Source organism: Lissotriton vulgaris, chromosome 10 (assembly GCF_964263255.1).
Source record: "Lissotriton vulgaris chromosome 10, aLisVul1.2, whole genome shotgun sequence".
Taxonomy (NCBI): Eukaryota; Metazoa; Chordata; class Amphibia; order Caudata; family Salamandridae; genus Lissotriton; species Lissotriton vulgaris.
The window spans coordinates 168,813,226-168,835,236 of NC_141698.1; the positions used below are offsets into that span (position 1 = coordinate 168,813,226).

Sequence of the window (22,011 nt, forward strand, 5' to 3'; positions counted from 1 at the left end):
TTCCAAAGATTTCATGCTTATGTAAGATCACATTAACATGAGGCCTGGAGCTCAAAATGGCTTCCTATCTGACCCTGACTGGACAAGCTTCAACAAGCTATTCTGTACACCCTTACAGGTCACCTTGCTTGTCTTTGACTACATGATATGCAAGTGTTACACAGTGCAGAGCCTGCCTTTCTGGTCTACCCATATCTGGCTCTTTTGCATGGTGCAGACATTGCACATCCATGTCAGCCATATTTGGCTTGGTGCCTTATTCTAGTTCAGCTGATATGGCATTACTTTAGGTTTATAGCACCTAGAAATCTGTCACTCTGGGAAGAAGCGGTCTGAGAGCCCCTAAGGTGGCAGATCTGACTTCTTCCTTGCTAATTAGCAATGATGCATGCTTTTGGTACCATTAAATAAATTTCCCTCTGTTTCTGAGCAAACCTGCTATGTCTGGTGAGTTTCATTCATATACTCCTGTGAGGGTGCCCGTATTTCCCCATCATGTGTAGCATACCAAATTGGCAACTTTTATTTGCTCAAAATGTTCCCCTTTCTTTTTGTCAACTTTATAATCACTTCTCATCTTGTGCCCTCACTTGTTATCCAAAATCTTTCACACCACTTCTGAGTCCTTCTTATCATGAGAAAGAGTAGCTTTGCACAACGCTCCTAAAGCTCAGCTTTTTTTACCATTGTCACATTATCTTTCAGACACCCCTCACCTTCCACCCATAATCTATCTTGCATGGTCTTATTTTTCGTGTACATGACCACTTTGTCACAAATTAACTCATCATGCAATTGTGCAAGCCTACACTAACTCGCTAATTGTTTTAAGGCTGAAACATATTCTTCAATTTTCTCATATTTTTCTTGTTTTCTCTGAAGGAAAGAGTGTCTTGTGACAGCGATGCACACAGAAGGAGAGAAGTGATCATCAAGATCCAACATTGCAGCTTTAAAAACATCAATATCACCCCCAACTCTTTCATGCTTTTGTAATTCATTGTAAACACGCAAACCTTCGGGACCTAAACAATACGTAGGAATCCTTTTTTTCCTTTCTGGAGAGAAATTTCCACTGATGTCTTCCAAGTTAGCATTTTAATTAAGAAAATACTCTTTCCAGTCATTCCAAGCAACTAAAGGTTCTCCAGGTATTGGTAAAAATTATTTAGGGTGAATAAATGTGCATTGAAGAAGCATTGGAGTCACCCACTGCTGTGCTGGTTTCACCTGTAGACATGACTTGCACTGAAGGAAAAGTTTGCCGGAGAATAAATATGCACAAATTTCCCACAAGTAATGAAAATGGTGTAGACACAATTTGTAGAGCGCAAAACTAAATGAAAGCGTGTACAAAGCCAGTAAAAAGTAGACTACTGAAGAAGAATTGGCCATCAAATACGAACTGTACTGGCAAGGCAAACATAGCGCTGCATGCACCTATTCCTGCGAAATTTTACAATAGAAGAAATGAAGAACGATACCGTTTATTTAATGTTGTTCCTTGAATGAATTGGCCACTTCCAAAAGATGAAACCCGGTGGTGAGAAACGCTACGGGCATCGGAAAACGACTCGCAGCACTTAAAGGTGGCTGCCGCGCATGCCCTCTAACGCAGTGACGTCACGTGACACCTTGCATGCTTTGCGTTGAGAGGTCCTTCTCCTCTGTTACCAGACTTGTTGACCAGACCAACTGCCTTGGAAACAGAGGAATGGAAGACACGCGCAGGCAATGACGGTGCACAAAGGCTGCAGGAGCGCGAGGCAATGCGGGGTTTGAATGTCCCGAAGACGATCGTTCGAGATAACCGTTGGTAAGCTGTAACAGGAATGGGGTTACACTTACTTTAAGTTGAGACGATGTAAATCCACAATGATTTCCAAGTGTTTCTTAAACACTGTACTCGACAGCACAATGTACCAGATGGCAAAGGCAATCACAAGTAAATGCAATCACGAGTAAATGCAGCTCCATTTTGCGTCAGGGACAGCACAGCTGAAGAGAGATGTCCTTAAAAATGGACTCCTAGCGTCACCAACTCATCGCCAAAATAAATGTAGTAATCACGCAGGGAAACACGCAGGGAAACAGTTGTCGTTTTTCTTCTTTATTCCAAGTATGCAGGTAAATACAAAGTGCATGCAGCACTAACGCAGGGCGACCTCAGAGTGAGGCAATACATTTCAAAGCCCTACAATTAAACCATTCCATATGACATAAACAGGTTCCACATTTCAACCCTCCAAAGCACAATACAGATAACCATGGTACTACAATACTATAATGATGGCTTTGCTTTCTTAAAGAAAGTACATTTTATGTATGGTACTCCTTGAAATCAGTCTCCAAATGTTTCTTCAACTCTCAAAGAAACTTCCTCCAGAGCAGGAATGGGAACCAAACGCAGTCAGTCTCAGTCTCTCTCTCTCTCGCTCTCGCTCTCTCTCTCGCTCTCTCTCCCTACCCCCCTCCCACCCCCCTTGTGCACCTGGTGTTCCTGCTGCAATGATGCACAGAGAGCTGACAAGGTATCAGTGCCAGCTATGAGCTTTCAAAAAACCAGCCTCCAGTAGGTACAGCCTCCTATGAAATGGCCAGTCCAGTTCTGACTGGACCTCACAAACTTTATAAAACTGGGAAAAGAAGAACTTTGTGTCAGTATCAGATTAGGTCAAATCAAGCAGTAAAAAATAGAAGTATATTATTAGTAATTGTCGTGCCCTCCAATTTACCCCAGCTGGCATTGTAATCCATAACTACTCATCACAGATCAAAATAGATTTAAGGGTCTTATGAGGTGGTTTACAAGGGTAAGGTAATCTCTATTAGAGACAGCAATACTCTTTGTTGACAAACGATCCTCTAGGAAGCTGTTGGTGATACCTACATTCATCTAGTGGCTCCCCTTCTGGGTAAGAGAAGCATTAGACGCGAAAAGCAAACATTTAAATGAAGGACTGGGATGATTGTGAAATCAAAGTTAGGTGTTGTACTTTAGATGACAAGCAGATTGTACTTGAAACGCTTACAGCTTACAGCAAACAGACATGTGGAATTCTAAACAATGTAGTAGGTAGTGGTGTTGGTTTAATAATTTAATATAGTATCTCATTGTAGAGGCGAAGTAGGCCTCTGCAAGCCCATCAATAGCTGAAATATATGCAAAAGTTTGTTACTTCAAAAGTGACAAATTCTCCATGATGTGTTCCAAATCTGCACCCAAGTCAAAAATTAGATTCAAGGTGCTGACTGACCCAAAAACAATACATGAGTCAGCTGCTACTTATCTTAGGTCTAGATTAATTACTTAGCAGCTTTCTTGGTCACTATACTCCAGTACAGATTCCCCTCTTGTAATGCCTAAAGTCAAGATGGTTAGAACAAGAGGCAGAGTTTCTGTCACACAAGGTGTCAAGATGTTGAAGGATTTACACACTGCTTTTGATCACAAAAAGAACAGGTGATTCGCTAGGACTCCATATTTTACAATGTGTCAAAATCTTGTTATATGCATTTTACCACCTGAATGACCTGTTGTATTTGTAGTGCTATATAAATTGAGACTGGTGATCATGATGAAGAAGATTTTTCTGGCTCTATACATCACCAAATTGCAGATGCACATGTATAATGAATGTGAATCTGCAGTCTGAAGAGGAGGCTGAGAGATATTTATATCACTCACCTTGTGTAAGTCATACAGATAATATTACAAACCATGCTTTGTCACATGTATCACTACACATGGGTGGAGGTAGGCTGTTAAACTTACTTAGTATTTATACAATACAAGGGAACCCAAAGGAACACTTAGCTAGGGACCTTGGGTAGTTACGTTTCAAGAGAGACAAGGGTCCCTAGACAAGAAAACAATGAATTCAAATAAATATAGACTAGATAGTTCTATATCATATGTTCAGCCGGACAGTTTAATTTCCAATAAATTGAGTACAGGTGAGAATTTGCAGTGCAATACAAGTGGGACACCAGCCGCTGTCCGACTAACACACTTAAGGGAAGACAACAGGGGGATTTTAGGCAAGCTGGGGTAGTCTGAATATCATAAATCATAAGCAGACAGTACACATTATACACATATGCATGCAGCAAATGGCACAATAGTTATGCATTTAGTGTATTTGAGTCGACAACGTTTCGAACCCTTTTAACAATTTTTCTCTGATAAAATTGATAAATTAATCATTGAGATTGATAAGAACAACCGTGACACTACTTCGACGGAAAAATGGGAGTACACTCCGACTATAAATCAAACCCTACAAAAATGGCCACCCATTACAATCGATACTCTTATTTCCCTCATGAAGTCGATTAGATCTGGCTCTCCACAGGATCCCATTCCTATCAATATAATAAAACTATTGGATACGCCTGCCCTTAAAATTATTGCAGACACTTTAACCCCATGGCTGCTAGGCGTTTTCCCGTCCTGCGCTGGGTTTTATTCTTTTTTATTGTTTTATGACGAGCTGGCCTTGTCATCCGCGCACGGCAGGTAAGCGCCATGACGAGGCCAGCTCGTCATTAGCCTCGAAGGGGTTAAATTCATCCCTTGAGCTGGCCACAGTTCCTACCCTATGGAAACATGCCATAGTGACCCCACTGTTGAAAAAACCCACAGCAGATCCGGAACAACTAGCCAATTATAGGCCCATATCACTCCTTCCAGCTTTCTCCAAATGTCTGGAAAGACATGTACACTCAGCCCTCACCCTTTTTGCAGACGAAAACGCCCTTCTCCATCCCACCCAGTCAGGATTCCGACCGGGTTTCTCCACAGAGACTGCCCTGTTGGGAGTCTCTGAAACTATCAAGAAACTCCTCGACGACGGTCATACGGTTGCGCTTATTTTACTCGACCTAAGCGCAGCCTTTGACACTGTGTCGCATAAAAGGCTACTCACCACGCTTGAAAAAAAATGGAATCTGTGGAATTGCCCTACAATGGATTAGATCCTTCCTGAGCCAACGTACATACCAAATAGCATCTGCCGCTGCAAGCTCTGGACATTTCAACTCCCCTCATGGGCTACCACAGGGCTCCATCCTCAGCCCGCTCTTTTTTAATCTATATCTTAGACCCTAAGCAGATCTAGTGGAAAAAGCAGGACTCACCTTTATGACATATGCAGACGACTCACAAATTGTCTTTTCATTGTCTGAATCCCAATGTTCATCTTCGTCCTCTCTCAAAGATGGTCTCCTGAACATCTTCAACTGGATGACAACTAACCAGTTGAAATTAAACGGAGACAAGACGGAGATCCTCCTTCTGGGCAAACAAGCAGAGCTCTGGAATATATCACACTGGCCCACACAGATGGGTGATCTACCAGCACCAGTGCCTCATGCATGAAATTTGGGAGTAATTCTGGACAATACACTGTCCATGAAGCAACAGGCAAGCAAAGTAGTGGGTCTCTGCTTTACCATCATTAAATGGCTCAAGAAGATCCTGTGGATGCTGCCTATCCCCATGCAAAAAACAGTAGTCAATGCCTTAATTACATCCCTGCTTGACTACGGGAACATCCTCTATCTGGGGCAAATAAGGCAGTTATAAAAAGATTACTGCTGGTACAAAATACGGCGGCCCGACTTTTTTGCCATATACCAAAAAAACACCAGCGTGTCCCCCTTTCTACGTGAACTGCACTGGTTGAAGGTGGAAAATCGTATCAGATTTAAGGCCTTAAACTACATGTTTAAAATCAAATCAGGTACCGCCCCTAAATATCTTCAGGCACTAGCACATCCCTATATTTCAACAAGAAACCTACGGTCCCAATCAGCTGGAAAGTTCTGTGTACCTAGATTCAAGCTCTCCAGGATGGGAGGAAGATCTTTTGCCCACCTGGGTCCCACTATCTGGAACTTATTACCACTTCACATACGAAAGGAGGAAAGTCTCTCCAGGTTCCGTAAAGAGATAAAGACCTGGTTGTTCGATCAATAACCTTAAATGACCCCTGCTATACTATTCCATTTATGATGCTGTGTTCTTAGGCGTCGGGAAACCCTTTTTGGGTAGCTGTTTGCGCCATATAAGTAAAAAAAAAAAAAAAAAAAAAAAAAATAACATACAAGGTTTATCCTCAGGACAACAATAGATTGCCTAATGGACATTACATAACTGTAGCCCACACTGTGGGATTGATTGCCAACATAAACAGTTCAAGGGAAAAAATGGAAGGAAAGGGGAAAAAGAGGGGACATAAAAACGAATTAAAAACAATCAAGGCAAGTCAACCATCAATGCATGTTTCAGGGCAAAATGGGCAATTAGCTATGGTACAGTGATTACAGATTCAGTGTGCGGGTAGTGGCTTACAACGTACGACTAAGTGAGGGAGACCGTTAGGTCCTCATAGGGACAAGGCGAAGTGCAACGATGTGGAAAAGGGTGAGGAAGTATCGAAGGTGGAGTCATTGCGGTTCATAGGCAGAGACTGTCAAAGAGGTAGAATCGATAACCAAAGGTAGTGGCGGATCACATGCAGATGAGACGAGTAGACATATAGCAGTGGGCTGCGGTGATAATTGGAGTTGTGACTTAGTGCAGCGGCAAATTATTAGGTGGAGCGAGGGGTGCTTTTTGTAAAAGGCGTTGCACTGACTATGAATAAGCCGAGTGGGCAACTAGCGGGCGGGCGATGGTGACACACTTGTTATAGTGATGCGCCAAGGTGAAGTGTAAGTGCAACAGGGTGGAAGTGAAAATGGGCTTGTGCGAAGGTGACGACCACGTACAGTATGGACTCAGTCGTAGGCTTACCGAGCGGAGCCAAAATTGGCCCAGAAGTTCGGTCATGCACAATGGCAAGCCCCAGATTTTGTGGGAGAAGGAACAAGGGAGTTACAGGGTGAAGGGTCTGGAAAGAATATCCAGCATCCCGCAAGGAAACATGCACTTACCACAGGAACGGCTGTTCGGAGGCTACGATATCGTGTGGTTCTGAGGGGATAAATAATGAAAATTACTTCTGGAACCAGGTGGCAGTCTCGCGGTATGAGCGGATTCGGGCGGTGTTCACTTACCGGGTAACAGTCACGCACAGGTCCTCGATGGGGGTCCTTGTGTCGTGAGGAAGCCTCACGATCATGCGAAAGCCGGGATGTAGCCGGATAAAGAATCAGCCCGGGGCACATGGTGCTATGATAGCCACTGGGGTTACGGCGGAATGTGGCGGCCATCTTAGCACGGTGAATTCCAGTGAAGGGAAGTGAGAGAATCAGCCACTATTGAGTGGTTAAGTGTGAGAGAGTCGGCCATTGTTCAGTGGCGTGAAGGTGATGTGTAGCATGCACAGCAGTCGTGTTTAACACACAAAATTGCACATAAGGTCCTTGGACAAGTGGAAAGAACATCATAAAATTACAGAGTTATTGACTGTATGGCAGACTCGGGAACAAAGGGGCATTTAGATCAATGAGGTCCAGTCCTCCAGCCGATTAAGGCCGCTGTGGAGGCTCTGAGTCTTTAAAATCCAGTGTAGTTCTTACTTGTTGAGGAGATGCTGTAGGTCAGCACCACGAGGTGGCAACTTGATCAGTGAGATGATTGTCCATTTGAAGTCCAACTCAGTGTGAGATAGTTCAGTGAAATGGTCCACCAGTGGAGCATTTGCAGTTTTACAGCGTATTCTACTCATGTGTTGGCACATTCTCAATCTCACTTTTTGGGTTGTTTGCCCTATATAGATCTTTGAGCAGGGACAAATGATGGCATATATAGCATTTGTACTGGTAAAATTGGAAAAATGTTTACGTACAAATTTTACATCATTGAAAACAAATTCTTTGCCCTCAATGGTGGTGTCACACATTGAACAATTACCACACTTCACGTGCCCAGTCAGGCGGGGGAAGCACCATAAATTGTCTAGTGTGTCCATTGGGTCTGGAGCGGGCAACGCTGCGCGTACAAGGTGGTCTTTTATATTTTTGGACTTCTTAAAAGCAAACACGGGTTTTTCAATTTTGGTTTAAATTACCAAAGTCCCACCATGTCTCCCCCCTTCTCAAATCTCTGCATTGGCTCCCAGTCCGTGAACGTGTCCAGTTCAAGCTGGCTTCTATCACCTTCCAAGCTAGACTGGGCACGGCACCGGCTTTTATCTCTTCTGAGATTATCCCCTATGTCCCTACCAGAGATCTACGTTCATCCACCCAATCCCTCCTCACAGTCTCGCGATTCCGGAGGAAGAAATGGGGAGGATCGAAATTTGCGACCCTTGCTCCACTCTTTTGGAACTCCCTGCCTCCCGAGCTCAGAGCCTTAACTCTTTATCCGCAATTCAGGAAACAGCTTAAAGCCCACTTGTTCACCAAAGCCTTCAATTAGCCGCCCTCTTGCAGTTCGAATTCCTTTATTCTAGCTTCTGCCTTTTTGCGCCCTGTTATCTACAAGTTGTAGTGCCATGAAGCCGCTGGCGAACGTGCGCTTTATAAATAATTTTAAATTCAAATTAAATTCAAATTTCAAGATGGAGACACCCTGCGTTAACTACTGGCCAATGTTTCTTAATACTTTTAGTGATAGAGTTAGATGCTGGGGAGAAGGTGGTGACACATACCAGCCGGTTCAGTGTCTTCTTGGTTTTTGGTTCCAGCAACACCTCTCTTGGACAGTACCAAGCCCTCTTCAGTGAGGAGCGGACCAGTTTCCGTGGGTAACCTCTTGCCCTCAGTTTGGTGCTCAATGTTTGTGCCTCCTTAAAGTAGTCCTCCTTCAGGAAGCAATTTCTGCGTAGTCTGAGAAATGGCGAGTATGGAAGGGAATCTCGAAAGGCCCGTGGGTGGTGACTCTGGTAGCTTAGTAGGGTGTTGCGTTCCGTGGGTTTCCTATACAAACTCGTGATGAGTTTGCCCTCATTGTCCTATATATTGAGGTCTAAAAAAGGGATAGTACAGTGACTAGTGGACAGTGTGAAGGTAAGGCCACTGCAATTACTGTTAAGCCAATGGAGAAATTGAGGGAGTAACTCTTCCTAGTCTTTCCAAATCCAAAAAATGTGCACTACGGAAGGGATTGGTCGGTGCCAGAATGCGGCCGCATTCCAGACTGTCCATGTACAGGATGGACCGGTTAGGGGCAAAAATTTCTCCCATAGACGTGCCCTTAATCTGGCCATAAGCGGTACAAAAGGGGGTGGTGATGGACGGAGCATCTGAATCAATCAAACACTCACACCCAGTCAAAAGATCTGGGTTTAATCCATTACCGTTCTTTAACCCACTCTGCCACCCCAGTTCAGACATGGCTATATGCAAATCAGTCTGACCCTGTGCCTCATGGGAACAGTCCAGCCCGAACTGCCAAGCCATGTCTTCCCTGGACCGGAAACAAGCTTCCGAGGACCGGTTTCTGGCATTCCAGCCGTCTTCAGCCCGGCTTGCTTGAATCCAGTGGCAGAATGAGCAAGGGACTCACGTCTGAGCATACCCTGCCACACTTATGGCGGCCAAAAGCGGTACAAAAGGGGGTGGTGATGGGCGGAGCATCTGAATCAATCAAACACTCACACCCAGTCAAAAGACCTGGGTTTAATCCATCACCGTTCTTTAGCCCACTCTGCCACCCCAGTTCAGGCATGGCTATATGCAAATCAGTCTGACCCTGTGCCTCATGGGAACAGTCCAGCCTAAACTGCGAAGCCATGTCTTCCCTGGACCGGAAACAAGCTTCCAAGGACCGGTTTCTGGCATTCCAGCCGTCTTCAGCCAGGCTTGCTTGAATCCAGTGGCAGAATGATCAAGGGACTCACGTCTGAGCATACCCTGCCACACTTATGGCGGCCAAAAGCGGTACAAAAGGGGGTGGTGATGGACGGAGCATCTGAATCAATCAAACACTCCCCCAAGCCTCAGATGGAAGCTTGAGGCACCAACGGAAAGTGTGGGGCCTCCTATAACCTGAGCAGAGTCCAGGTGAGGTGAGGTCTATTCCCCTACCATTAAGGAATTCACAGTAGTCTAAGTGAGTCGGAGGGTGAAAGTCCATGGTTACTACAGGTTGTACCGTATTCAACCAGTTTTTACTTTATTTCTCTGGTGATTTCTTTATTCCACTACTAGGAGTGCAACTATTATAAGAGCAGAGGCCCGGATGAATGCCAAGGGATTGCACAACCGTCAGGCAGAAACATGTTGGCCCATTTATAGGCAGATATTTGTTACTGTGTCTTTTGCACTGTTCTGGTTTTTTAATTATGAGGCGTGTTTTGTCCGTAGAATAAAGTTATCAGAAGGAGGGTATTCCATCCTATTTAAAGTCACTATTTTTCCTGTTGCACTTGTTTAATTTACCATCAAAAGATCAGTCATCATGGACGGTTTGTTTATGTTGGTGGACCAAATCCCAAAACAGCAATAAGGTGCGGTGTTGTTTGTCCCAATGATCAGAGGACCAGCCCTTTATGCACCCGGGTTTGGCCAAATGATAGAACTGATCATTGAGTCTATTTGATGGAAACCCAATACTAATTGTTTTGGACTGGTTAGCCATTTACGAATAACCTATGATGTACCGGTCTCTTCTATGCATGTAGTGTTCACCTTTCTTTCCTCTTGTTTTCAGAAATACGCTGTCTATGTGATACATACACTCTGAGATCCTGTGGACTCGGTCGTGACAGTGCAGCTCTAGTATTTAGCTGGTAGACCCCCTGTGTTTTGTGTGTTGTACATTAAGTAGGAGCTGGGGATAAAATCAGGTGTGGATCTTTAAACTAGATATTCCTTGGACCCTTTTTCTAACTGTTGTGGTTTTTGTCTGCCATGCATACACACACAGTAGTGTCACTTGACACACTGAGGCAACATTGGGACACCGATATTGGTCGCACATGCACCAACATTGAATGTCGATGTATTTTGGCCTATCCTCTGTTAGTGTTCCGAAACGCTCATTTCAAATTAATTCAATTTTACATCTTGCACCACACCTACCCCCCCCCTATTTAAAATAAATTGTTATTTTATCTGCAATGATGCTGTAAGCCCCTGCTGTTTGGTACATGACGTGGAACACGTACATATGCTGTGGTCCTGCCCATCACTCACAAACTACTGGAACAACGTGATTTCACACTTGGCACAATGCACAGGATCTGCTATGAACTACAATTGGGAGGTGTGCATCCTGGGGTTTCACCTCCATGTTAAATATAGGGCAGCAGCATGGTGTGCGACCTTGTCCTCCCACTAGCAAAGAGACCAATCACCCTTAAGTGGAAGGCAGCCATTCCTCTGGCACCCTCCACATGGGCTCTTTTCATGTTGGCGCGGGCTCCGGCAGAGAGGACGCAACTGCACATGGAAGAGATGAAGGTACTCCATACATATCCAATCTCAGATGCATGGGATGCCCTTCTGGAAAAACTCTGCGAGAAAGCGCCAACAGTTCCACACCCCACTTGATGACTTGTGCGACACACACCGTCTCTTTGTGTATTTACCACGACACCTGGGTATTACCCACCACTTGACGCTACCATGTATGGCCCCATTGGCTCCCTCTGGATTCACAGCCTCTGTGCTATTTTTATGCTCTCATAACATGCAAGAGCAGTTCTTATTTGTTTTTTTAATATGCTTATTGTTTACTTATTTATCCACATTTTTCTTTGAATTGGTTTCATTATGAATACAGACTTCACCAATCTGATATCTTTACCTTTCAACAGGCCCATCTACACGAACTTTGAATTATCGTTTGGTAACCTAATTGCTGCTATTTTTTCTAGTACCAACCAGAGGCCTACGTGTGGGCAGCTGATCTACGTTATTAGTCTTGCTGCATATTGTTGTTTTACTTGTACCTGCTTCCTGTGAACACGTCACTATCCTGCACTCCTTGATGTACTGTGTTAGAATTGTGCTTGTATGCGAATGAGAAAACTGGCAATAAAAAACCCTTTAAAAATAATGGCTTTGTAGTCTTTTAGGAGCTGTAAATATTTGAACTCCATAGTTTACTTGTAGTATTCTTATCAACGTAGATAATACTCATAAAGTTTCAAACTAATTTGTCAAATATAAAGTATCTAATGTAATATTTTTGTCCTTGGGTAGAGCAGACTCTTTCCCCTACTTCTTTATATTGTGACTCTTCATTCAGTTCCGTAAATTAGAAATCTTGCTACTTCTTTCTTACGATCTCGGTCATAAATCCTCCCACCATAGGTCGGAGGCTTTACAACAGAGATCATTGGTTTCAATTCTGACCTGCTGATTACAATACAGCCGGTAGGAATTGAAACCGTCCCGTCATTCCGGCTGGCTTCTGAAGGTCTCCAGGAGCCTGTCCACCAGTCGGAAACCGGTCTGTAATCCAAATGGCCCTAGCTCTCCACATAGCCATCAAGTAACAGGTGAGTGCAAAGATCAGTGGCTTGCTGAGATCGGTTCTTAGAATCCTTAGGGCAACTTTATACTCTCTACCAGCGACGGCCCGTGGAGGGAGTTACGGTGGGGCAGGAGGGCGGGGAGGGGGAGGGGCAGGGTGGAGGTTGCTAAAAACCGGCATCAGGATAATTGCAGGTAAGATAACAATTTAATTAATAACACGAATTTCGTAGAGCGCCTTGCATCGCATAATGCAATGCAGTGCGAGCTACGAAATTCGTTTTATTAATTAAATTGTTTACTTACCTGCAATTATCCATATGCCGGTTTTTAGCAACCTCCGCCCTGCCCCTCCCCCTCCCCGCCCTCCTGCCCCACCGTAACTCCCTCCACGGGCCGTCGCTGCTCTCTACTGCATAGGTTTTGACATAGTGCAAATATCCAACATCACCTACTGATCTCATTAGCCGGTCAGAAGAACAGAACATGTTCTAGGGTCTCCTTTAGGTTACCATTTGCTGGGCACCTTAAGTCATCAGCCCTAGGGACCTTGGCCCAGTTGGCTGTGAAAGAATGAAGGGGTAGGGTCCCATAACATAATTGCATGAACACAAGCCTGGCTAGAGCATGAGGGTAGCCTGTAGAACTCAGACTTACACCCACACCAAACGACCATGCACACCACCTCAGCATCATTGTCGACAGCCAACTGACCATGAAGCGAAAAGTCAACACAGTCCCTCCTCCTGCTCCCAAACACGTCACGTGCTCCACAGAATCTTCAGATGGATCCCAACTAACACCAAAAAGACCGTCACCTAGACCCTCGTCACCTGCCGCCTCCAATACGAGAACGGCCTATACTCCAGCATCGCCACCCAGCTCCTCAGAAGACTCCATACCATATAAAAAGCTGCAGCCAGACTCATGTTGGACCTCCCCAAACAAACCCACATCGTCCCCCGCCTGAGAGACCTCACTGGCTCCCCATCCAGAAGAGATGCAAGTTCAAGATCCTCACACACCCCTACAAAGCCCTCCATGACCTGGGACCTGCCTACATCAACCTTCACCTGAACTTCCATCAACCGCTAGACACCTGCACTCCTCTTCAATCCAGCATCAGCCGCAGAGGTAGCTGCTCCTTCTCCTACATCGCTGTCAAGACCTCCTCACTGGCAGACTTCAAAAAGAGACTCAAGACCTGGCTCTTCGATGGAGACACAGGGCCATGATACCCATAGGGGTGACAGTGCTACGCTTTACAAATGCTGTTTGAATGATTGATTTATGATGACAATATTAAGAAATTCGTACAACTCTCATGCTCACGTTGTTTATTTGGTTGCCAATCAAAATTACAATGTTCTAGATTTTTCTTGTGAGAAAACAATGACAGAAATATGGCTTGACTACTTTTCACTTAATTTCACGAGACAGGAAAACTGGAGCACATATTTTCTATTAATTTAAGAACTATTCAAGGACAAGTCAACGAAACACAGTTGAGGTCAGTTTCTCTGATATCCGTATTTAAATATATGGCAATTCTATACTCAGGTAATTTCGGCTGATAAATATAAGGCACTGCTGTTTTAGTTGTGGCACATGGAATCGTAATACATATATTTTTTCCATATGTTCCCGTTTTCATAGATTCTGTGATTGTTACCATATAGGTGGTGTGAAAACCACTTTCCTTAGAGTTAGGTTCCTTTCTTTAACTTTGAACAAACCTCAAACTATTTAACAACCTATTTATGTCTGGCATCTTCATTGATCCAAGGAGCGAGCCCACAGACCTTATGTAATTAATATATTTAGTATCAAAAGGAGAACAGGCATCGATCAAGCACCCTCACAGAATATGTAACAATTCAAGTAATAATCATTAATTAATCAAAAAACAGTTCATTCGTGATAAAAGGACTTCCAAAACACGGATCCAGAGCCAGGTGTTAGACTTCAAATCTTTTTATTTCGTAATCATTTAAAAATAGTTTCCAGCTTGTCCTGCCGACACGTGTTTCGTCTCTTTGGAGACTTTTTCAAGGCAAAGAAGACGGAAGTAAAGCACTGGTGTCAAATACAACGAATCTTATTGTCAAGAGTGGACGAAGCCAAGTTATCTGGATATATCAGTAGTATCGATCCTTAGGGAGATATAACTCAAGAACACAATCTTTAAGGTATGGATTACTGATGTGGAATCTTGAAGAGTATGAAGTGATGTCCAAGGCAGCAGTTCAAAATAAGAACGGAAAGACTCAATCAATTTAAAGCCATGCTTCGTGGAGGTGGGTTAGATTATTCTTAATTCCAATAGCAGTGGAGGCGCCGGGTTGACGCTGTGACTCTTAAGTGACTTATCATGGTCATCTATTGGAATTAAGAATAATCTAACCCACCTCCACGAAGCATGGCTTTGAATTGATTGAGTCTTTCCGTTCTTATTTTGAACTGCTGCCTTGGACATCACTTCATACTCTTCAAGATTCCACATCAGTAATCCATACCTTAAAGATTGTGTTCTTGAGTTATATCTCCCTAAGGATCGATACTACTGATATATCCAGATAACTTGGCTTCGTCCACTCTTGACAATAAGATTCGTTGTATTTGACACCAGTGCTTTACTTCCGTCTTCTTTGCCTTGAAAAAGTCTCCAAAGAGACGAAACACGTGTCGGCAGGACAAGCTGGAAACTATTTTTAAATGATTACGACATAAAAAGATTTGAAGTCTAACACCTGGCTCTGGATCCGTGTTTTGGAAGTCCTTTTATCACGAATGAACTGTTTTTTGATTAATTAATGATTATTACTTGAATTGTTACATATTCTGTGAGGGTGCTTGATCGATGCCTGTTCTCCTTTTGATACTTAATATTAGCAAAAAAATTCCCCTTTTTTTGCTAAGTGTAACACTCCAGGTGGTGGGTGTTTGACAGGTTGACAGTGCACCTCATATTGGGAACTATATAGAAGTGACAATACACGTATACGTGTTTAGAGAACCGTATTACCTATATGTGCTGACGCTTTCTCATTTTTGAGAAACACTACCACCACAATTTTGTACTGTAATTAATATATTTGCTCACCGTTCCTTCTGATGTGTTCCTGCATGAGAGCGTAACAAAAGAACTATCAGTAGTTCTAATATTTCACAAAAAATAAAGAACCTGATTTTTAGTGAGCGCCTAGGACTTGCACATATAGGAAGGGTCCCGACGAACATGAAATTCACTTTTTTAGGCAGCCTAAGAACACGTACAGTGCTGCTGATATGTATGGGTACGCCTCTGGAGCTTATTTCGGTCACCAGGGGAAGAATGCAGTGTGTTATTTACTATTTGAAAATGTTCTCACATGCACTTCTTGTCCTTTGTAACCTTAAGAGGAAACAACCCATTTACAACCTGCACATGTATGGCATTTTCTGCCTCAAGAGAGGCTAGTAAATTAAGGTCCTGCAATCTTGTGTATGTGGTACCATTTTCAGAGTTTATATTTGATCTGAAAAGTAATATTAATGAATAATATTTTTTATGCTGTTTCCAAAACGCAAGTGATGTGTTAACATGATTGCAGTTGAAATGAGCATAATATCATACAGAAGTGTGTTTATTAATATAATTTAGTGATGACACATTTGTATGTAAGCACCATCTTGAATAATATGGATGCTGTTCTAAAGCTGTTCTCTCATTCACTCCTGTATTCACCCTCTCCCATCTGGTTCCCTTTCGCACCTTCTCTCCACACAAGTTCTGCACAGCAAAGACAAGCTGATGTAATATATTTTTTCTAGTGTTCCTGACTGTTGTATTTTTCAAGGCCCTTCCTCTGTAGTTCTGTTGCTGGGCCTGGTCCTATTTGTTAGTGTGAATCATTTTAAGAAATGTAGTTGTTGGTTGGCTGAGGTGTAAGCCCTGGTCAAGCAGTAAACACAGTCCCTTGCAGGGTGAGCCACAACAAGTCACAAAATCAACCTGTGCTTCACCCATGGTAGCTTGGCACAAAGGCAGTCAGCCATAACTTTGTGGCAATGTATGAAGTATATATGCAACACACATTCAGTAATAAAGTGGAAAAATAATACAAGGAAAATCCCCAAAACAATTTAGAAAAATAGAGTACATTTTGATTAAATTATTTTAGACCAAAATTCAAAAACCCAATCCGTTAAACCAGAGTTATATATTTCTTAAGTTTTTAGTGAAACGTTGATCCTAAAAGATTAAATTACCAACTGCTGAGACCGAGTCAAAGTTGAAAAATGGGACCGACCGCGATAAAGCGTGTTTTGGTTACGAGAACTGGATTGGGCCCAGTCAGCACTTAACTTCGGACTTAAAAGAATTTCTGAGAAACATTTTCTGAAAAGCATAAGTTCAGCAGGGCAAGGATGCAGGAGTTCTCCGAGGAGGCAGACTCGTATAGCCTTGGTTCGAAGCCACAGGGAAGATATCTGGACTTAGTTTCTAACTGGAAGTGGGACGGGCCGAGGGCTGTAGCTGAACACAGTTCCACAAGGCTGGATACCCCCTTGGTGAAGGACCACTGAAAAGGATTTGCCACTGCATAGAAGAACTTAGCTGGGGAAGCCACAAAGTCAATCTGACCGGTGATGCACCTCAGGCAGATAGGCATGCAGGTTGGGCCCAGTCTCCTCCTGATTATCAGTCGTTTTTGGGCAAAAAGTTTCTAAGTCCTCAGTTTTTTAATTTGATCATTTGGGCAACTTTAGCAGCACAACCAAGGATCCAGGACTGGTGGGACACCTCTTGGGGGTTCAGGATTCACTCGAGCTGTGCTAAGGTGAGAGTTTGGTGTGAACCTTTTGTGATAATGGTGCTCTGAACAAGATGCCAGCAAACTAGCCCCTGGAGTCACTGTGGTAGTCCTGGCTGCAGGTGAAGTGACATGACTCAAAAGCAGGGCTGGTCTCTGAGGGTTCAAGCAGGCAGCAAAGCAGTCCTTCCAGTTACAGCAAAGCAGTCTGGTAGTGCACAGTAGATCTCAGCAGCAGGCAGTCCTCTGAGAAACCTTATGCAGTATAGGATTGAACTGAAGAGTGGGTCTGTAGGTCCTATTCCTATTCTCTGGTGCCCTTGTTCTGGAAGGTGGGAAAAGCTTCTAGAAAGGTTCTTTGAAGTACATGGAGTTTCCTGCCTCCCCTGGCCTGGCTCCTAGCTGGCTACAATGACAATGGGTAGGTAACAACCTATTCTGTTGCATCCTGCCAGGAAATGGCCCATTCAGGTACACCTAATCCCTCTATTGCATGACTGTCTGGAAGGAGTGAGCACAAGCACTTTGCCATTGGGCAGCAGTGGCCCTGAGGCCAACCACAACAAATTTCAGCACCAACAAAGGACCACCCTGAGGCTAACAGGTCTAACAACCATCATTGTTGAAATTTTCCATATTACTTTGAACATCTCCGTATGGTGCCAACATGTAAGATGCTGTCTTAAAATTGGATAGTGCTTGTGTACTTAATGATGACATGTATTTTTCTGATTTGCCAAGAGAGTTCTTACTTGTGATCATGCCACAATGATTCTATTCTTTCTCTATTTTGTTACGCAAGAATTGTAAATAAGAAACCCATGATTCTGGGGCTGAGCCAGATTGTTTAAAGATGTCCCTTATTTACAAGGGATGCTCTTTGATTTCTTTATGATTTTGCTGCTCAATTGGTACTTAGATGAATTTCTGATTTTGATTACTTTGTATAACTTTGATTTTGGAAATGTTTGTAATAACATTTTTGACTGATCTCGGACTCAATTATTAAGTGGTCCCAATTACTTATAATTAATACTCTGCTTTTGAGGAGGGTGCCTTTTTAGCAAGATCAACCCAGGGAAGAACTGCATGAGGTAAAATGTTGGGTGATTTGATTTTCGGGTGCCCTGAATTTTTGGTATGGCTCTGCTCCCACATGTATGAGTAATAAAATGCCTCATGCTATATTAGGGGTTAAGTGAAAATATAGCCTGGATTTTGATTGTGAAGCATGGTGAAGCATCCATCTTTAAAAGGGGAAAATGAATTGTGAAGAAGATTTGGAACAAAAGGTGCAGCTAATGAGGGAAAATAGTGGAAATAAAATGTTCTTGTAACGTCTTTAATGCTGCATTCTATTCTTTTATACAGATCATTCACTTAAATGGGTCAATTTCGATAACATTTATATAGCAGAGAAGCAAAACAACATATATATTGAGGGTGGTATTGTATTGACTTACTTTCCCCAAATCTGAGAGGTCCACTTGAAACACGTGCCCAAAACTTCTCGCTGCAATGTCTCTGTAAACCAGGAACTGAGGATCGTCTACACCATTACACAGCCCGGTAACCAAAAAGAAAATCTAGAAGAGAAAAAACGAGTCATAATCAAAATGTTCCCATTTAAGTTGTTTTCACTAATCAATACATGTCTGGTTGGAGTACTTAATCAAATAAGTACCAATGTATAGAAAAAAAGAAATTCGGGCCATACCTGGGAATGTGTAGTGTTGATTAATGAATATACATGATCCAGTATCTCAAGGTCATCATAGTCCTTTGCAGAAGCATCCGTGAGAACAAGAATGAAAGAGTGTGGTGGAGAAGTCATCAGGGCCAGTTCAAGTCCGTGAATGGCCAGTTCCGGACAGTCTTCACCGTCATATGCATGAAGATTATTGAAGAAATTGGAAAACTCACTTATTGAAGTTGTGTTGTAGCTGGGACCAACACCTGAATAAAAGAAAAAAAATCAATGGATGACTTATATTGGCTCTGCCACTGCATCTTCTCTGACCTAATGTTAAGACATACTTGTGAAAATTAACTGTTCAAGACATTTATCAAGTGAACATCCTGCTTCATCATACCAGTCCATACATATAATGTGGATCCTACCTCCAAGACATTCCCATTCTACTAATTGTGAAAATGTTGACCCCAACATCCAACACAGATTCTACTAATGGGGCTTGCATTCTCAGACTCCTCCAGTGGTTGCATTTCGTCACAAACTTCTAGACTCACCCTGTTGTAATTGTAAATGTATTTATGTAGTGCTTACTAACCCTAACAAGGCACTGCATCGCTTTTCAGCGAGTCACAGGTTACTCCGGAACCCAAAAAGAATTAATGGTGGATTAGTATAGGGAAATATGTATTTATTTCAGCAGTGAACATGCAAGTCTGTTAGTTTGTTTGAATACTGATAATAGAAGAGGGAAGAGTCTGGAAAGTGTTATTTGGGAGATCATAGTAGTAAGAGGAGGTTCAGGATGAGCCAAAGGAGGGATAGATGAAGGAAGAATTTAGGAAGGTTTGTTTGAGAGATCATAGTAGTGAAATTAGGTTTTTCCTAGCCAAGGATGGCTATAGAGGGGAAGAGTCTAGACAGGTTTATTATTGAGATCATAGAGGTTTTGCATGAGTCAGAGAGTGGAGGTGGAGGATATATTGAGAAAGCTATAGGATGAAACAGAGTAATGCATTGGAGAGTCAAAGGTGTTTTTTTTCATTTTTTACAGTAGGAGAAAAGTCATAAATATATAGATACATGGAAATGGTATACTGGTAATATCTTGGCCACAGTGACCAAAGTTTATTTGATATATGTGAACCTCCTGTGTGCCGATCTGAGGTCGGAGGTTTTCTCCACTGCTTTGATCATAGGCTAATACCTATGGTCAAGAGAGATATGGGGCAGAGGCCTCCTGTGCACATACAAGTAGGAGTCAGGAATGCTAAGTGATTCATACTGTTTTTTTCTCCGAAAAAAGGTAAGGCGGTTGTTATGGACGAGTAGTGCAGATGTGGAACTCTCTTTTCAGCTCTTTGAGCAGTGCTCATAAGGAGGCAGGTATTCTTTGAGATGCAAAAGTAGCTCTTCCGATTCAACTTTCTCACCTCCTGTCTAAAGGCATTGGAGGAAGCACACAAAGTACTCTAAGAAAGAAGTTCCTTTACTATGAAAATTATTTTAGAGGCCTTAGCGAAAAGCACTGACTGGCAAGAAGAAAAAGATAAAGCTTGTTAACTACTTTAGTATAGTTGATGAGACATTTGCGTCATGAGCACTACTTCTGTAGTTTGAAAAGTAAGAGTCTCTTCTTTCAAGCAAGGTCTCTCATAGAAGCCCAGACAGCGATCCCTGACTAGTAATCCTCACTAGGTTCCAGGGAGATTTTTTTTTGGCCTTGGGTGGGTTTTTTTGTTGGTTTTTTTTGGGCCTTGGGGGTTTGTTCACTCATGCAGGTGTTGAACCCTACATGGTAAAAAATTTGTTTTGTTAAGTTTTACTTTTTCCGGTGAGGCCAAATGGGCTGCTTGCATGGGGCGATCAGCTCTCCCAGGGAGAGGAAAACATGGCAGTCATTTTCATTGTGGCTCATCTTGCCTTGGGCTTTTTACTCACATTTATTTGAATGAATCTACTCGAATATGTGGGTATCCACAAAAGTCTACCCAGCTTTCCCACACTTCCCTTGACAGAGACATAGACCCACTTGTGTGGCTACGTAGAGCCCACAATATGCATGGATGAAAACTGTGGCCATATGAAGGCAATGTGATATTTGCATGGTTTCAGATTTTCCAACACTGGGGGTTACTTTGTGTGCAGACCATAAGATGTTTAAAAAGAAGAAACACTTAGTGGGGTGTAAATTGTTTCCCTTTGGGTATGTCTGAAATGTAATCAATGATGAAGAAAAGGGATGTTGAGGAAATTCCAGGATCATTTATTTATTATTGACATTGTTAGACCCGGGAACCCTGGTTGGCTGAGGTAGGTACCTGAGGCCAAAGAGGGACCTGCGTTTCAACATCAGGGAAAGGAAGGTCACCTTCTGAGATAGCCCTGCTCACACCCTAGTTAGCTTGGCACGAGCAAAAAGGCTTATCCTCAAGGCAAATGTGAAAAGTATTTGCAACCACGCTCACAGCAACCCAATGATGACACCACAAATAGACTCCACATGAGTTTTATAAAACGAGTATAAACTTTATATAAAAATATATACCCCTTGATTCCTCGTACACATGTTATAACCCCCCATGAAATCGCTAGTCCTGCTCCTTGTAACTAGAATGTCACCTTGCTTTCTAACACTGTGCATATTGGATGTTCTGACAAAAAGAGCTAGATGACCTGACCCCCCGATGTAGTCCCACGTAGCACTAGAGCACTTTCCAATCATTAATGTCATCATCCACTTTATCTTAACACTGTTGTTGTTATTTCATTTATTGCTTTGTCATTTCGTCATTTTAGTTTCATTCTGTTTATCATCATCCCTGTATAATGATGTATTTTCATCATCATGTTTTTGCTTTAATGGGATATTTGATATGTTTACTGCCTTCAATTTCTTTTCCTTTGTTTGTCGTTTGTTATTCTCAATAAAAATGACTTGAATACAAAAAAAGAAAAAAAAAAGATATGCGATAAGACCACACAATATAAATCCAACATATGCTTATTTGTGATACTTCTCCTGGCCAGTTGTTCGGCCAGCAGCCCTTGTAAGTTCTGGCGATATTAATGAGCACTTCTAAACATCCTACTGTAATCCTAACACCATGGTTTGCAGATCGTAAAGCTAGAATCAGACACTTTTTCAAT

At 42.7% G+C, this 22,011-nt stretch overlaps 1 protein-coding gene across 1 annotated transcript in view; it reads right to left on the reverse strand.

Moving 5' to 3' along the window:
- The window catches only part of LOC147684910 (uromodulin-like), a 566,426-nt gene that overhangs the window by 398,580 nt on the left and 145,835 nt on the right, over nt 1-22,011 (reverse strand). The window contains exons 5-6 of the mRNA XM_086940797.1: nt 18,886-19,124; nt 18,632-18,754 (exon numbers count right to left, since the gene is read on the reverse strand). Of these exons, the coding sequence (XP_086796923.1) occupies nt 18,632-18,754; nt 18,886-19,124 (362 nt within the window). The remainder of the gene's footprint in view (nt 1-18,631; nt 18,755-18,885; nt 19,125-22,011) is intronic.